The sequence below is a fragment of the Salmo salar genome, chromosome 16, assembly GCF_965601325.2.
Source record: "Salmo salar chromosome 16, fSalSal1, whole genome shotgun sequence".
NCBI classification, from domain to species: Eukaryota; Metazoa; Chordata; class Actinopteri; order Salmoniformes; family Salmonidae; genus Salmo; species Salmo salar.
Genome location: NC_138306.1, coordinates 53,001,628 through 53,014,350, shown reverse-complemented (window position 1 = coordinate 53,014,350; position 12,723 = coordinate 53,001,628). Strand labels below are relative to the sequence as shown.

The 12,723-nt window shown below is 43.6% G+C and overlaps 1 protein-coding gene across 1 annotated transcript in view; it reads right to left on the bottom strand.

Moving 5' to 3' along the window:
* Positions 1-298: 298 nt before the first annotated feature.
* Positions 299-12,723, bottom strand: part of LOC106574174 (TSC22 domain family protein 2) — a 49,492-nt gene continuing 37,067 nt past the window's right edge. Inside the window, exons 2-3 of the mRNA XM_014149843.3 lie at positions 3,075-3,126; positions 299-2,575 (exon numbers count right to left, since the gene is read on the bottom strand). Of these exons, the coding sequence (XP_014005318.1) occupies positions 2,279-2,575; positions 3,075-3,126 (349 nt within the window). The 3' untranslated portion in view covers positions 299-2,278. The remainder of the gene's footprint in view (positions 2,576-3,074; positions 3,127-12,723) is intronic.

Here is a 12,723-nt window from a genome sequence, read left to right as displayed (position 1 = left end):
TAAGTCACCACACACAAATAAACCTTGCTGCGAAACAAGAGATTATCATACCTATAAGAAAATATAATATCCTAGCCTAGTGTTAGTGTCAATTCAAAGATAGTACTGCATCATGTGTTCGTGTTGATCCTAGAGTGAAGTACATCGAGCGGAGGTTGATGTGAGATATAGTTGACAGCTATATACCCTGGACACAGTATGTTTCGTACTTGTACGACAACCAGCTTAGTCAATCTAGGCTGATCATTAGTCATTCATTGTAAAATGACAAATTTAAAAAAATGCACTGGGCGAGACATTGACATTCTTAATAAAACAGTAATTTATTTTTTTTACTGAAACCGTCAGAACAGCACATTACAAGGGCATTGTTAAGATATTTTCTCCAAGGCTCAGTGATAAATCACTTTCATACAGTACACCTGGCATGTGCACAGCATCTCCTTCAAAAAAAAATATTAAAAAAAATACTTTAGTTGAAATCTAAATTCATCCTGCTAAAGATGACCGATTGTACAATTATAAGCCACAAAGAATAAACCAGGTCGCCCGACAACTGGCGATGGTGCAGGAGGCACAAAATACATGTAACACAGACAGGACATACCATAATATGCTCATACAGGAATTTACTGGGTTCAAGCTGGAGTTGTGAAATGTGTACAAAGTTTCCGTTAAGTTAGAACGTTTTTTATTGAAGTACAGATTGGTAAACTACAATCAGAATCTAAATGTTTGCATTCATCAAATACATTAAACGTAACAAAACTTTGTCTGCATATGAAATAAAAAAAATAAAAAAAACACTGTTTACATGAACAAAAAGATGGGTCAAACTTCATTTTCTGCTAATGTGAGCTTCTGACTCTCCCTTCCTCTTAATCCCTCATTCTCCCTCCCCCCCACCCCCCGTCCATTACCCATCGTTCAGACTGAATAACTAACTATATGTTACAATAAGAGCGTTGGATAAAAACATGAGGTAAGAAAGTGGTTTGATTATAGATCATGCAGAACATGCTAAACAGCATCCCCCAAAAAAAACATTTGATGTGAAGGAGGAAGTAAAAAAAATAAAAGAAAGTAAAAATACATAGAAGTGTGCATTCAAAAATAATAAAAAATATAGGAATTACACAGCTTTGTGTCTTTGGTTACAAAGTAGGTTGAACAATTTCACAGCTTTTTTTTATTTATTTTTTACCCCCAGCCCAGAAATTAAATATGCGCAACAGAATTTAAAAAAAAAAAAGGTTGGGGAAGTATGGCAATTTTCTCTACATTTTTTTCCAAAAAGAAACTATAGCAAAGGAAATGAACAGTGTTCTTCATCAAAATATAACCACCGAAAATTCATTGAAGAATATATATATATATTTGAAGAACTTGTGTTCACCTGTACAAACCCTCTACGCTCTCAATACTTTACACTCTCTACAAAATGTACATTCAACCTGGATTTCATCATTTAAATGAACTGCCTTTTAGTGTTAGCGATGCTATGCCATAGGAAATTGCCATTTTAAAGAACCTATTGCCTATACGGAACTACTTGTTGCATTATACTACCAAAAATGCCTGACCGATAATCAATCTATCATAACAGAAACTTTTTTTATTTTTTTATTTTTTTAAATATAAGTATTTCTGTTACATTGTTCATTTACATTATGAAAATAGCAGCCCCGAAATAAATAAATGCAAACAGTAAAACTGAACTAATGAAGGTCTTTTTTATTACTTGGGTCAAAGTGTGGTGGCTCTGGGAAAACTCTTGCTCTTCTCACAGTGAGAGACACATTCCTCTTATGGTGGGGCGAGAATCCTCTTCCCCCACCTCAGTCTCTTTGTCCCTCTCATTCCCCCGTTCTTTTCCACTCACCACCAACAGCCCAGTGTTTTTTGGGGGGGCCTTTGGACCACCCCCAGTTATCCTGCCACAATACGGCCCATCACCTCTCTCCCCTGCGTGGGACGCAGCCTGCGCTGTACTCGCCCCTGGCCAGTTCCCCTTCGACTGAACACGGGACGCCCGGCCAAAAGAATGCTTTCACAGGATGATGATTGTCTAATACTGGGAAGGCCCGACGACAGCAGCAGCACACTGAAGCATGGCTCTTAACGCCACTCAAAAAGACAAGGGTGGCAAACAAAGGCCGCTTTTGCTTCTCAAAAAAAACATAATCAAGTGTTGATTATGTTATGGTTGGTTGGTTGGTTGGTTGGTTGGGGTCTCCTCCTCGCGTATTTCGGGGAGGTGTGTCACGGAGGCAGGTGATCACGCTGAGGTGACATTGGGCTGCTGGAGCAGGCTGAGAGCCTGGGCTGCACCTTCCAAGTGGGGTTTGGTATTGGCGTTATTGGTGGGGGGTTGCTGCTGAGGGGGGGAGGTGCTGCCGGCCGGGCTGATTTGGGTGGACGACAGCTGGGTGAGCTGATCAGTGTTGGCCAGGGACTTGAGCACAGCGTTCTCCCGCTCCAGCTGAGAGTTCCTCTCATACAGCTCCTTGATCTGCTCCTTCAGAACCTCCACCTCCTCCCTCACTGCATACATCAGGTGGCTCTTCACCAGGTCCTGAGGAGAAGGAGAGGGGGAGAGCATCAGTACAACAACTCAGGAGCATATAACACTACAGAGATGTGAGGGGTCAGAGGGCTAGCAAGACAGATACTACCATGTCATACGATGTGAGGGGTCAGAGGGCTAGCAAGACAGATACTACCATGTCATACGATGTGAGGGGTCAGAGGGCTAGCAAGACAGATACTACCATGTCATACGATGTGAGGGGTCAGAGGGCTAGCAAGACAGATACTACCATGTGAGGGGTTACGTCAGAGGGCTAGCAAGACAGATACTACCATGTCATACGATGTGAGGGGTCAGAGGGCTAGCAAGACAGATACTACCATGTGAGGGGTTACGTCAGAGGGCTAGCAAGACAGAGATACTACCATATCAATGTTACTCACAAGCTTTACCACTGACTTCAGGTCAAAAGGCATCTCCATCAACTTTTAAATACGTGTAGTGGTACCTAGCTAGTGGGTAGAAAAACTAGAGATGCACTCACCATCGCTTGCTCGATCTTGTTATCGATGGCTACAACACTGGCTCCAGAAGAACTGTGGAGAAAGAGTCAGAGAGAAAATAATGTCAACATACCGAAGGAATGAGGAAAAAGACCCCCGAAATGCTTTGAAGAGAATCATCAATCCTCTACTACACATTCCAATGTATGTTTCTGTTTCCCCATGCAGCGTAATGCAGGGATTTAGGCACAATCCTGTTTAAAAACCACATTTGACATTTGTCTGCTTTTCCAGCATGTAGAAGAATGCTGCCTGCCTCTTAATACGGTTTAAAGAAAACAGGTTATATGCAATTGGGATTTCGGCTAGTTGAACATAAAGGGGATTAAGCAGCACAGATGTTGGGGGGGGATTAGGTTTATAGCACAGACACTAGTGCTGAAAGGGCTGTGCAAAATGACGCTCCATTGTGTGGAAAGTCATCGTTTCATGATACAGTGCACTTGCTTTATCTCGACATTGATTTGAGGATAGTTTTTATTTTGCCATGTTTTGTTGTCTAGGCGACACGTAGCCTACAGTGGAACAAACAGCATACTGTGTACCCTTTTATGGAGGTTACCACCACTTCTCCTCCCTTGCTCCGTTTAGCGTATTACCCTTGTAGAAAAATGCATTATACTCACGTCGTTCAGTGGCCAACGTCTCGTAGACACATTAAATAATCTCACAAATCTCTATTTAATCCCTCAAAAGGTTGCGTTTCTGATCCCTTTAGCAACACCCGGTCGATGCCTGTCGTGCACTGACTACAGCGCCCCATCTGAACAAAGGCGCTTCCGCGCAACGCGCCGCTAGAAGGGGCACTGGCAAGACAACATATTGTCCAGGTCTGTAATTGTGTGTTTTAATCGTTTACTGATCCTGCTGAATACATTAAATTGTATTATTCCTCCATATGCGCACGGGTGAGGTGAAACTATACGGTCCATTCTGTTCTGCTCCAAATACAGTGAAAGTTTTAGGTTTCCTCGCTATACTTCAAAACGTGAACAGGATACAGAACATTCATTTGCTGATTAAATGTCCCTTTACAGTTAGGATTTAGAGCACATCATCGGCATGGGACCGTGTCTACAGGTGATACATGGTTGAGTGAGTGTGTCCGCATATCATAAATCAATTAAATGCCTAAAACTATGCTGGCGCGCAATTTAACTAACAATTCGCCAAACGGTTGACAAGATCATCTTCAAATTAGGTCCCGACTATTCCATTAATGTCATTGGCTCCTCTATTCAATGTAAACAAGTAATCGATCAATCGTCGACGACCATTGTATCCCCACGGCTATGCAGGCTACGTGACTCGCTGCAGCTCTGCAAGGCGACGTGCAGAGAGGGCGCACTGTACCCCCTAAGGCTATGTAGCCTACATGACTGACTGAAAGCTCAACAAGGCGACGAGAGAACGTGCAGAGAGGGCGCACTGTACCCACTAAGGCTATGTAGCCTACATGACTGACTGAAAGCTCAACAAGGCGACGAGAGAACGTGCAGAGAGGGCGCACTGTACCCACTAAGGCTATGTAGCCTACATGACTGACTGAAAGCTCAACAAGGCGACGAGAGGACGTGCAGAGAGGGCGCACTGTACCCACTAAGGCTATGTAGCCTAGATGACTGACACTGTCTCAACAAGGCTACGAGGACGTACTGTACCCACTAAGGCTATGTAGCCTATATGACTGACACTGTCTCAACAAGGCGACGAGAGGACGTACTGTACCCACTAAGGCTATGTAGCCTATATGACTGACACTGTCTCAACAAGGCTACGAGGACGTACTGTACCCACTAAGGCTATGTAGCCTATATGACTGACACTGTCTCAACAAGGCGACGAGAGGACGTGCAGAGAGGGCGCACTGTACCCACTAAGGCTATGTAGCCTACATGACTGACAGTCTCAAGGTGACGAGAGGACGTGCAGAGAGGACGTACTGTACCCACTAAGGCTATGTAGCCTATATAACTGACTCAGTCTCAACAAGGCGACGAGAGGACGCACTGTACCCCCTAAGGCTATGTAGCCTATATGACTGACTGAAAGCTCAACAAGGCGACGAGAGGACGTGCAGAGAGGGCGCACTGTACCCCCTAAGGCTATGTAGCCTATATGACTGACTGAAAGCTCAACAAGGCGACGAGAGGACGTGCAGAGAGGGCGCACTGTACCCACTAAGGCTATGTAGCCTATATGACTGACTCAGTCTCAACAAGGCGACGAGAGGACGTGCAGGGAGACAGTCACAACTTCAAACCACCACATTGAAGCTAAAGTAGCCAAAGCACTTATATCACTGTGGCTCTCAAACGTGATACAGTTGCTAACAATGCCGTGGAGATAACAGGTACCAACAATTATCCACGGTACACTCGCAACTATGTCCTTCTAACTGACAATATATAGAGCAAGAGAACAAGCAAGTTGATTAAAAATAAAATCCTGCATTGATGATGTGTCTAAATACAATAGTAAAAGACAGCTACACACTGATGAGGGAATAGCCTCCAAATACAGTATGTCCAAATACTCAAGACTATTACCGGCATCGTGCTCTGTAAGAAACCACACGTCCTGAAGTCGTGGGTGAGGATCCTGGCGAGTAGTTTAGACTGTAGCTCATCTCGCAACGCATGATCAACAAAACTTCCCAAATTGCAACTCTCAGAAAAGTCAAAAGAAGAGTCCACGGTGCGTCTCTGACTCGTAGGTATATCAGTGTTTTGAAGGGAGTGAGTGTTTCCAGTCTTTAAAAGCCCTTTACATCACATGGACTTGCTTGGAAGAATGTTAGGGGAGGAGTTTTGAGCGTCTACATTCTAATTTGTCTACTCAGTGACAGGTTTATATAATCATATTTACTTACTGCTACAAAACGTCATCTCACACTGCATGTGTTAAACCACACCTTTATCAATCCATTTAAATTTACTTATCTCTCAAGTATGTGCATGTTTGATTTTTATCAAGCCCAAATTATGGCACTTACTTTTGAATAACTATGGTTATCAAATATCGATATGGTATTTCAGGGTGATACTATTTTCAGATTGTGTGGGCCTGATCATTTCCTTCGCCTAAACTTTTATTTATTTTTAATCTAGTCAATTTAAACTATATATGTTTCTTTGCATTGAATTCGTTTCAATCCACCGCATCCGCCTATGTAACACTTCCACTTCTGAGGTGAAAGGTGATAGAGCGATGTTTGTGAGACATCCCGAAAATCAGTTCTCACAAAATAGTCTGTAGCGTCCGAACGGTTATGACCTTAAATCTATTATGACCCCTCCGTTTCACCCCCCACAAGCGTCTTGGGACTCGTCTGAAGTCGGTACAGCCGATCTGCCAACTTGTCTCTGTAGCGTCCGAACAGATTTGGGCTACACACTAATATGAGGCCTAATGTTTTGAGGTAACAACATTTTATTTGTAAAACATTCAAGGTCTAGTTAATGACTACATGTCCCATTCGTATCACTTTAAAAAAGGTGTAACGCAGAAATCACTCCGCCATTTCCTGGTTGTGTCATTTGAGACGGGAGTTCCAACCCTCCGGTAACCGCTAGATGTGGTCGTAAACAGAGCGGTTTCTGTTGTCGTCCTACAAATGTCTCTCTTTTCAATGGTTTAAGCTACAAAATATTATGACCCCATCACTGAGAGAGAAGACTCTCAGGAACACATACATACAGTTGAAGTCAGAAGTTTACATACACCTTATACAATTACATTTAAACTCAGTTTGTCACAATTCCTGACATTTAATCCTAGTAAAAATTCCCTGTCTTAGGTCAGTTAGGATCACCACTATTTTAAGAATGTGAAATGTCAGAATAATAGTCGAGAGAATCATTTTATTTCAGCTTTTAATTCTTTCATCACATTCCCAGTGGGTCAGAAGTTTACATACACTAAGTTAGTATTTGGTAGCATTGCCTTTAAATTGTTTAACTTGGGTCAACTGTTTCAGGTAGTCTTCCACAAGCTTCCCACAATAAGTTGGGTGAATTTTGGCCCATTTCTCCTGACAGAGCTGGTGTAACTGAGTCAGGTTTGTAGGCCTCTTTGCTCACACACACTTTTTTTCAGTTCTGCCCACAAATTTTCTATAGGATTGAGGTCAGGGCTTTGTGATGGCCACTCCAATACCTCGACTTTGTTGTCCTTAAGCCATTTTGCCACAACTTTGGAAGTATGCTTGGGGTCATTGTCCATTTGGAAGACCCATTTGCAGCCAAGCTTTAACTTCCTGACGGTGATCTTGAGATGTTGCTTCAATATATCACATCATTTTCCTTCCTCAAAATGCCATCTATTTTGTGACGTGCACTAGTCCCTCCTGCACCCCCACAACATGATGCTGCCACCCCCGGGCTTCACGGTTGGGATGGTGTTCTTCGGCTTGCAAGCCTCCCCCTTTTTCCTCCAAACATAACGATGGTCATTATGTCCAAACAGTTCTATTTCTTCAAAAATACAATCTTTGTCCCCATGTGCATTTGCAAACCGTAGTCTGGCATTTTTATGGCGGTTTTGGAGCAGTGGCTTCTTCCTTGCTGAGCGGCCTTTCAGGTTGTCGATATAGGACTCGTTTTACTGTGGATATAGATACTTTTGTACCCGTTACCTCCAGTATCTTCACAAGGTACTTTGCTGTTGTTCAGGGATCGATTTGCACTTTTCGCACCAAAGTACGTTCATCTCTAGGAGACAGAACGTATCTCCTTCCTGAGCGGTATGACGGCTGCGTGGTCCCATGGTGTTTATACTTGCGTACTATTGTTTGTACAGATGAACGTGGTGCCTTCAGGCATTTGGAAATTGCTCCCAAGGATGAACCAGACTTGTGGAGGTCTACAATGTTTTTTCTGAGGTCTTGGCTGATTTCTTTTGATTTTTCCATGATGTCAAGCAAAGAGACACTGAGTTTGAAAGTAGGCCTTGAAATACATCCACAGGTACATCTCCAATTGACTCAAATGATGTCAATTAGCCTATCAGAAGTTTCGAAAGCCATGACATAATTTTCTGGCATTTTCCAAGCTGTTTAAAGACACAGTCAACTTAGTGCATGTAAACTTCTGACCCACTGGAATTGTGATACAGTGAATTGTAAGTGAAATAATCTGTCTGTAAACAATTGTTGGAAAAATGACTTGTCATGCACAAAGTAGATGTCCTAACCGACTTGCCGAAACTATAGTTTGTTAACAAGAAATTTGTGGAGTGGTTGAAAAACGAGTTTTAATGACTCCAACCTCAGTGTATGTAAACTTCCGACTTCAACTGTACATACCGCTTCCCTCTAATATGTCTACAAGCTGTTAGAGCAAGACCAGCCACTGAATCTGGCAGGGGGGAAATGGCATCGATATTTTATGTTATTTTCTACACAGAAGATCATACAACATTGTCTGATGATCTTCTGAATTTCCCAATACCTTTATGATGCATCAGTCACTTCAAACCATACCATCTTGAGATTGAAATACTGTCAGACTGATTTTTAATAGACTCATAGCCCAAATTGTAAAAAGTAAACTTTGGCCGTTAATTACATTAAAAAAAAACGTAGTTTCTTTTGTACATGGTGGGGTCATGGAAACATTTTGATATCAAAATGGAGTCGCGGGACAAAAAAAGTTTGGGAACCCCTGAATTAAACAAATCGAATATCCAACAACTTTCCTCATGTCACCAAGGTCCTTACTGTCCAGTCTTATGTGGCTATGTTTCAAAATGCAAACATCCAATTATCAAAAATCAGTTATCAAAATATGGAAATATTGTGAAAATGTGGATCGTTTGACCTTTCCCAGTGTCTCTACTCAACATTAGACAACTGGGGAGCCATACTTCTTGCTGTGATTTCCTATTGTAAACACTTTTGGTATACATTGGACTTTGTTATGTTGGCTATGCATACTACAGCTATACAGACCAGGGACTGAGGGGAATGAGATGCCAACAGGTCCATGATAACATGCGAGACAGCTAAATGAAGTGACCGCATTCCACACAGGGGCCTGAGTTCATTTAAATCTGACTGGTTGATAAACAAGGGGGGAGAACAGCACATTCTTCCCCCTTTGAACCGACCAATTAACACATCCAGGACAAAAGAGGAAACAGAATGCCCAACGACTGAGTATGGAATGCGTTTATCCATTACACAGAGACAGCGGTCGGAATAGGTCCCAATAGGAGCTGGGGAAGAATGATGGACCGGGAGGGGTTAAGAGGAGGGCAGACACTGGCAGCCAAATCTAAAGGAAAACAAGGCGGCCGGTACATTTCATTACGGGAGGAGACCTATGGGCCGTTTATATAAAAGAGACAAGGCTTGCTCCATGTGCCACACACAACAAGGACCTGTTCTGAACACAGCACGTGCCCCCTGCCAGGAACAGAACAGCAGACATTCCAGTCACCCCTAGACCCCCAACACAACGCACCCACACGTGTATCACCCCCCCACCACGCAAACCCTAACATCCAAGTCACCACACTCCCGACGGGGAATCGGCAGAACCACAACACCCCGGTCAGGGGTGCTGACCAGATACCAGGGACACAAAAAACAGAGAACACATGCTTTCAGAGATGAAAAATCTAAATTTGTTCTTCAACAGGGGACAGATGCACAGGCACACGTCGCCCTGCAAAACCACACCAAACACCACACCAGGCGGCGGCAGCTGAACAAATCATACTTCAACCCCTTCGACCAATGGGGGTTTAAGAGATTACTGACTGACGCACTCTCTCAAATAGCGACCTGTCCCTTTTAATAGCTGGCACACGTTTCAGCAAATAAACACTGGTCTAAATGAATTGTTTACGAGTTAACTTCAGGGAGTACTGTAAAGATTGAGCAACAGAAGAGAGAAAGCATACCAACATCATTGCCATGGATGAAACAGCAGTGTGGTTTGACGTGGTCGGCTCGACTAGCAACAACATCTCACGTCGGTATTCAATGTTTGTCCAGTGGGATAAACATCTGTGGGTGAAGTGAAAGTAGGTAAATTGTTAAAAGTTGTTAAAACAGAAAATAACTTCACGGTTAAGCATATATATATAGATATAGATATAGATATATAGATATATATATATATATTTTTTTTTAAAGACAGTTAAGTTGCACCTAGTGGACGGCATTAAAAAAAGGCATCATCCAATGTCCTGGGGACAAGGGACAAACATTGAATACTGAAGTGCATCTGGTGTGATCGTGTTGCAACTACGGGAATACAAGGCACAAGTGAGAGAATGAAGCGCAAAACCTGGGGTGTATGATAGGGAAAGGCCGATACACCCAGTCACTTGTACGAATGCAACAAGACGGCGCCGGAGAACAAGGCTGACGTTTTACGTATTCCTAACAAATTGTTGTTTTTTTTGGTTCGTTTCTTTGCATTGTTTGTAACTTATTTTGTACATAATGTTGCTGATACCGACTCTTATGACCAAAAATAAAAAAAATAATAAAGAACTGCGATTACTTACCACGGACCGGCAGAATCCTTTTTTTCCTTTAACGAGTTTGACGAGCCGGACCTGAATGATATACTGCTTTCTCAGGAACAGGCCCAGATCCCCGTGATTTGCGTGAAGAGAAGGCGGAGAAAAAAGGGGCCAGAGGGCGGGCTGCCTTCTGAGAATTCGTAGGCGATCGAATAAACCCCCACTTCCTTCCATCTGCTAGCAAACGTGCAATCTTTGGACAATAAAATAGGTGACCTACGCAGAAGATTAAACTACCAACGGGACATTCAAAGCTGTAATATCTTATGCGTCACGGAGTCGTGGCTGAACGACGACACTATCAACATACAACTGGCTGGTTATACGCTGTATTGGCTAGATAGAACAGCGGCGTCTGATAAGGGGTGGCGGACAATGCATTTTTGTAAATAACAGATGGTACACTATCTAAGGAAGTCTCAAGGTTTTGCATCTCATGATAAGCTGTATACCACACTATCTACCTAGAGTTTTCATCTGTATTTTTCATAGCTGTCTACATACCACGACAGACTGATGCAGGCACTAAGACCACACTGAATGAGCTGTATTCCACCATAAGCAAACAGGAAAACGCTCACCCAGAGGCAGCGCTTCTAGTAGTCAGGGATTTTAATACAGGGAAAGTTAAATCTGTCTTACCAAATTTCTATCAGCATGTTAAATGTGCAACCAGAGGGGGAAAACAACTCTGGGCCACCTTTACACCACACAGAGACGCATACAAAGCTCTCCCTCGCCCTCCATTTGGGCAAATCTGACCATAATTCTATCCTCCTGATTCCTGCTTACAAGCAAAAATTAAAGCAGGAAGTACCAGTGACTCGGTCAGTAAAAATGTGTTCAGATGAAGCTGATGATAAGCTACTGGACTGTGTTGTTTGCACAGACTAGAATATGTTCCGAGATTCCTCCGATGGTATTGAGAAGTACACCACATCAGTCATTGGCTTCATCAATAAGTACAGGGGACCCTCAGGGGTGCGTGCTCAGTCCCATCCTGTACTCCCTGTTCACTCATGACTGCACGGCCAGGCACAACTCCAACACCATCATTAAGTCTGCTGATGACAACAGTGGTAGGCCTGATCACCGACAACGACAAGACAGCCTATAGGGAGGTGGTCAGAGACCTGGCCGTGTGGTGCCAGGACAACAACCCCTCCCTCAACATGATCAAGACAAAGGAGATGATTGTGGACTACAGGAAAAAGGGGACCGAGCACGCCCCCATTCTCATCGACGGGGCTGTAGTGGAACAGGTTGAGAGCTTCAAGTTCCTTGGTGTCCACGTCACCAACAAACGAACATGGTCCAAGCACACCAAAACAGTCGTGAAGAGGGCACAACATAACCTATGCCCCCTCAGGAGACTGAAAAGATTTGGCATGGGTCCTCAGATCAGCAAAAGGTTCTACAGCTGCACCATCGAGAGCATCCTGACTGGTTGCATCACTGCCTGGTATGGCAACTGCTCAGCCTCCGACCGCAAGGCACTACAGAGGTTAGTGCGTATGGCCCAGTACATCACTGGGGTCAAACATCCTGCCATCCAGGACCTCTATACCAGGCGGTGTAACAGGAAGGCCCTAGTCATAGACCGTTCTCTCTGCTAACGCACGGCAAACGGTACCGGAGCGCCAAGTCTAGGTCCAAGAGGCTTCTATAAACAGCTTCTACCCCCAAGCCACAAGACTACTGAACATGTAATCAAATGGCCACCCAGACTATTTGCATTGCCGCCCCCCCAACCCCCCTCTTTTAGGGGCTTGTAAGTAAGCATTTCACTGTAAGGTCTACACCTGTATTCGGCACGTGACTAATAAAATTAGATTTCATCAACTGAAATGTCTTCCGCATTTAACCCAACGCCTCTGTATTAGAGAGGTGCGGAGGGTTGCCTTAAAAATCGACATCCATGTCTTCGGTCGCCCGGGGAGTAGTGGGTTAAGTGCCTTCGGTTATTGGCCCAACGCTCCTACCCGCTATAGCAGCCTAATCTTTGCAAGTATGATCTGTGATGTATTTGTCATGTTTATACTCCTCACACCAACTGCAAAGTTTAAAAACATTTTATTGAGCAAAAGCAATGAA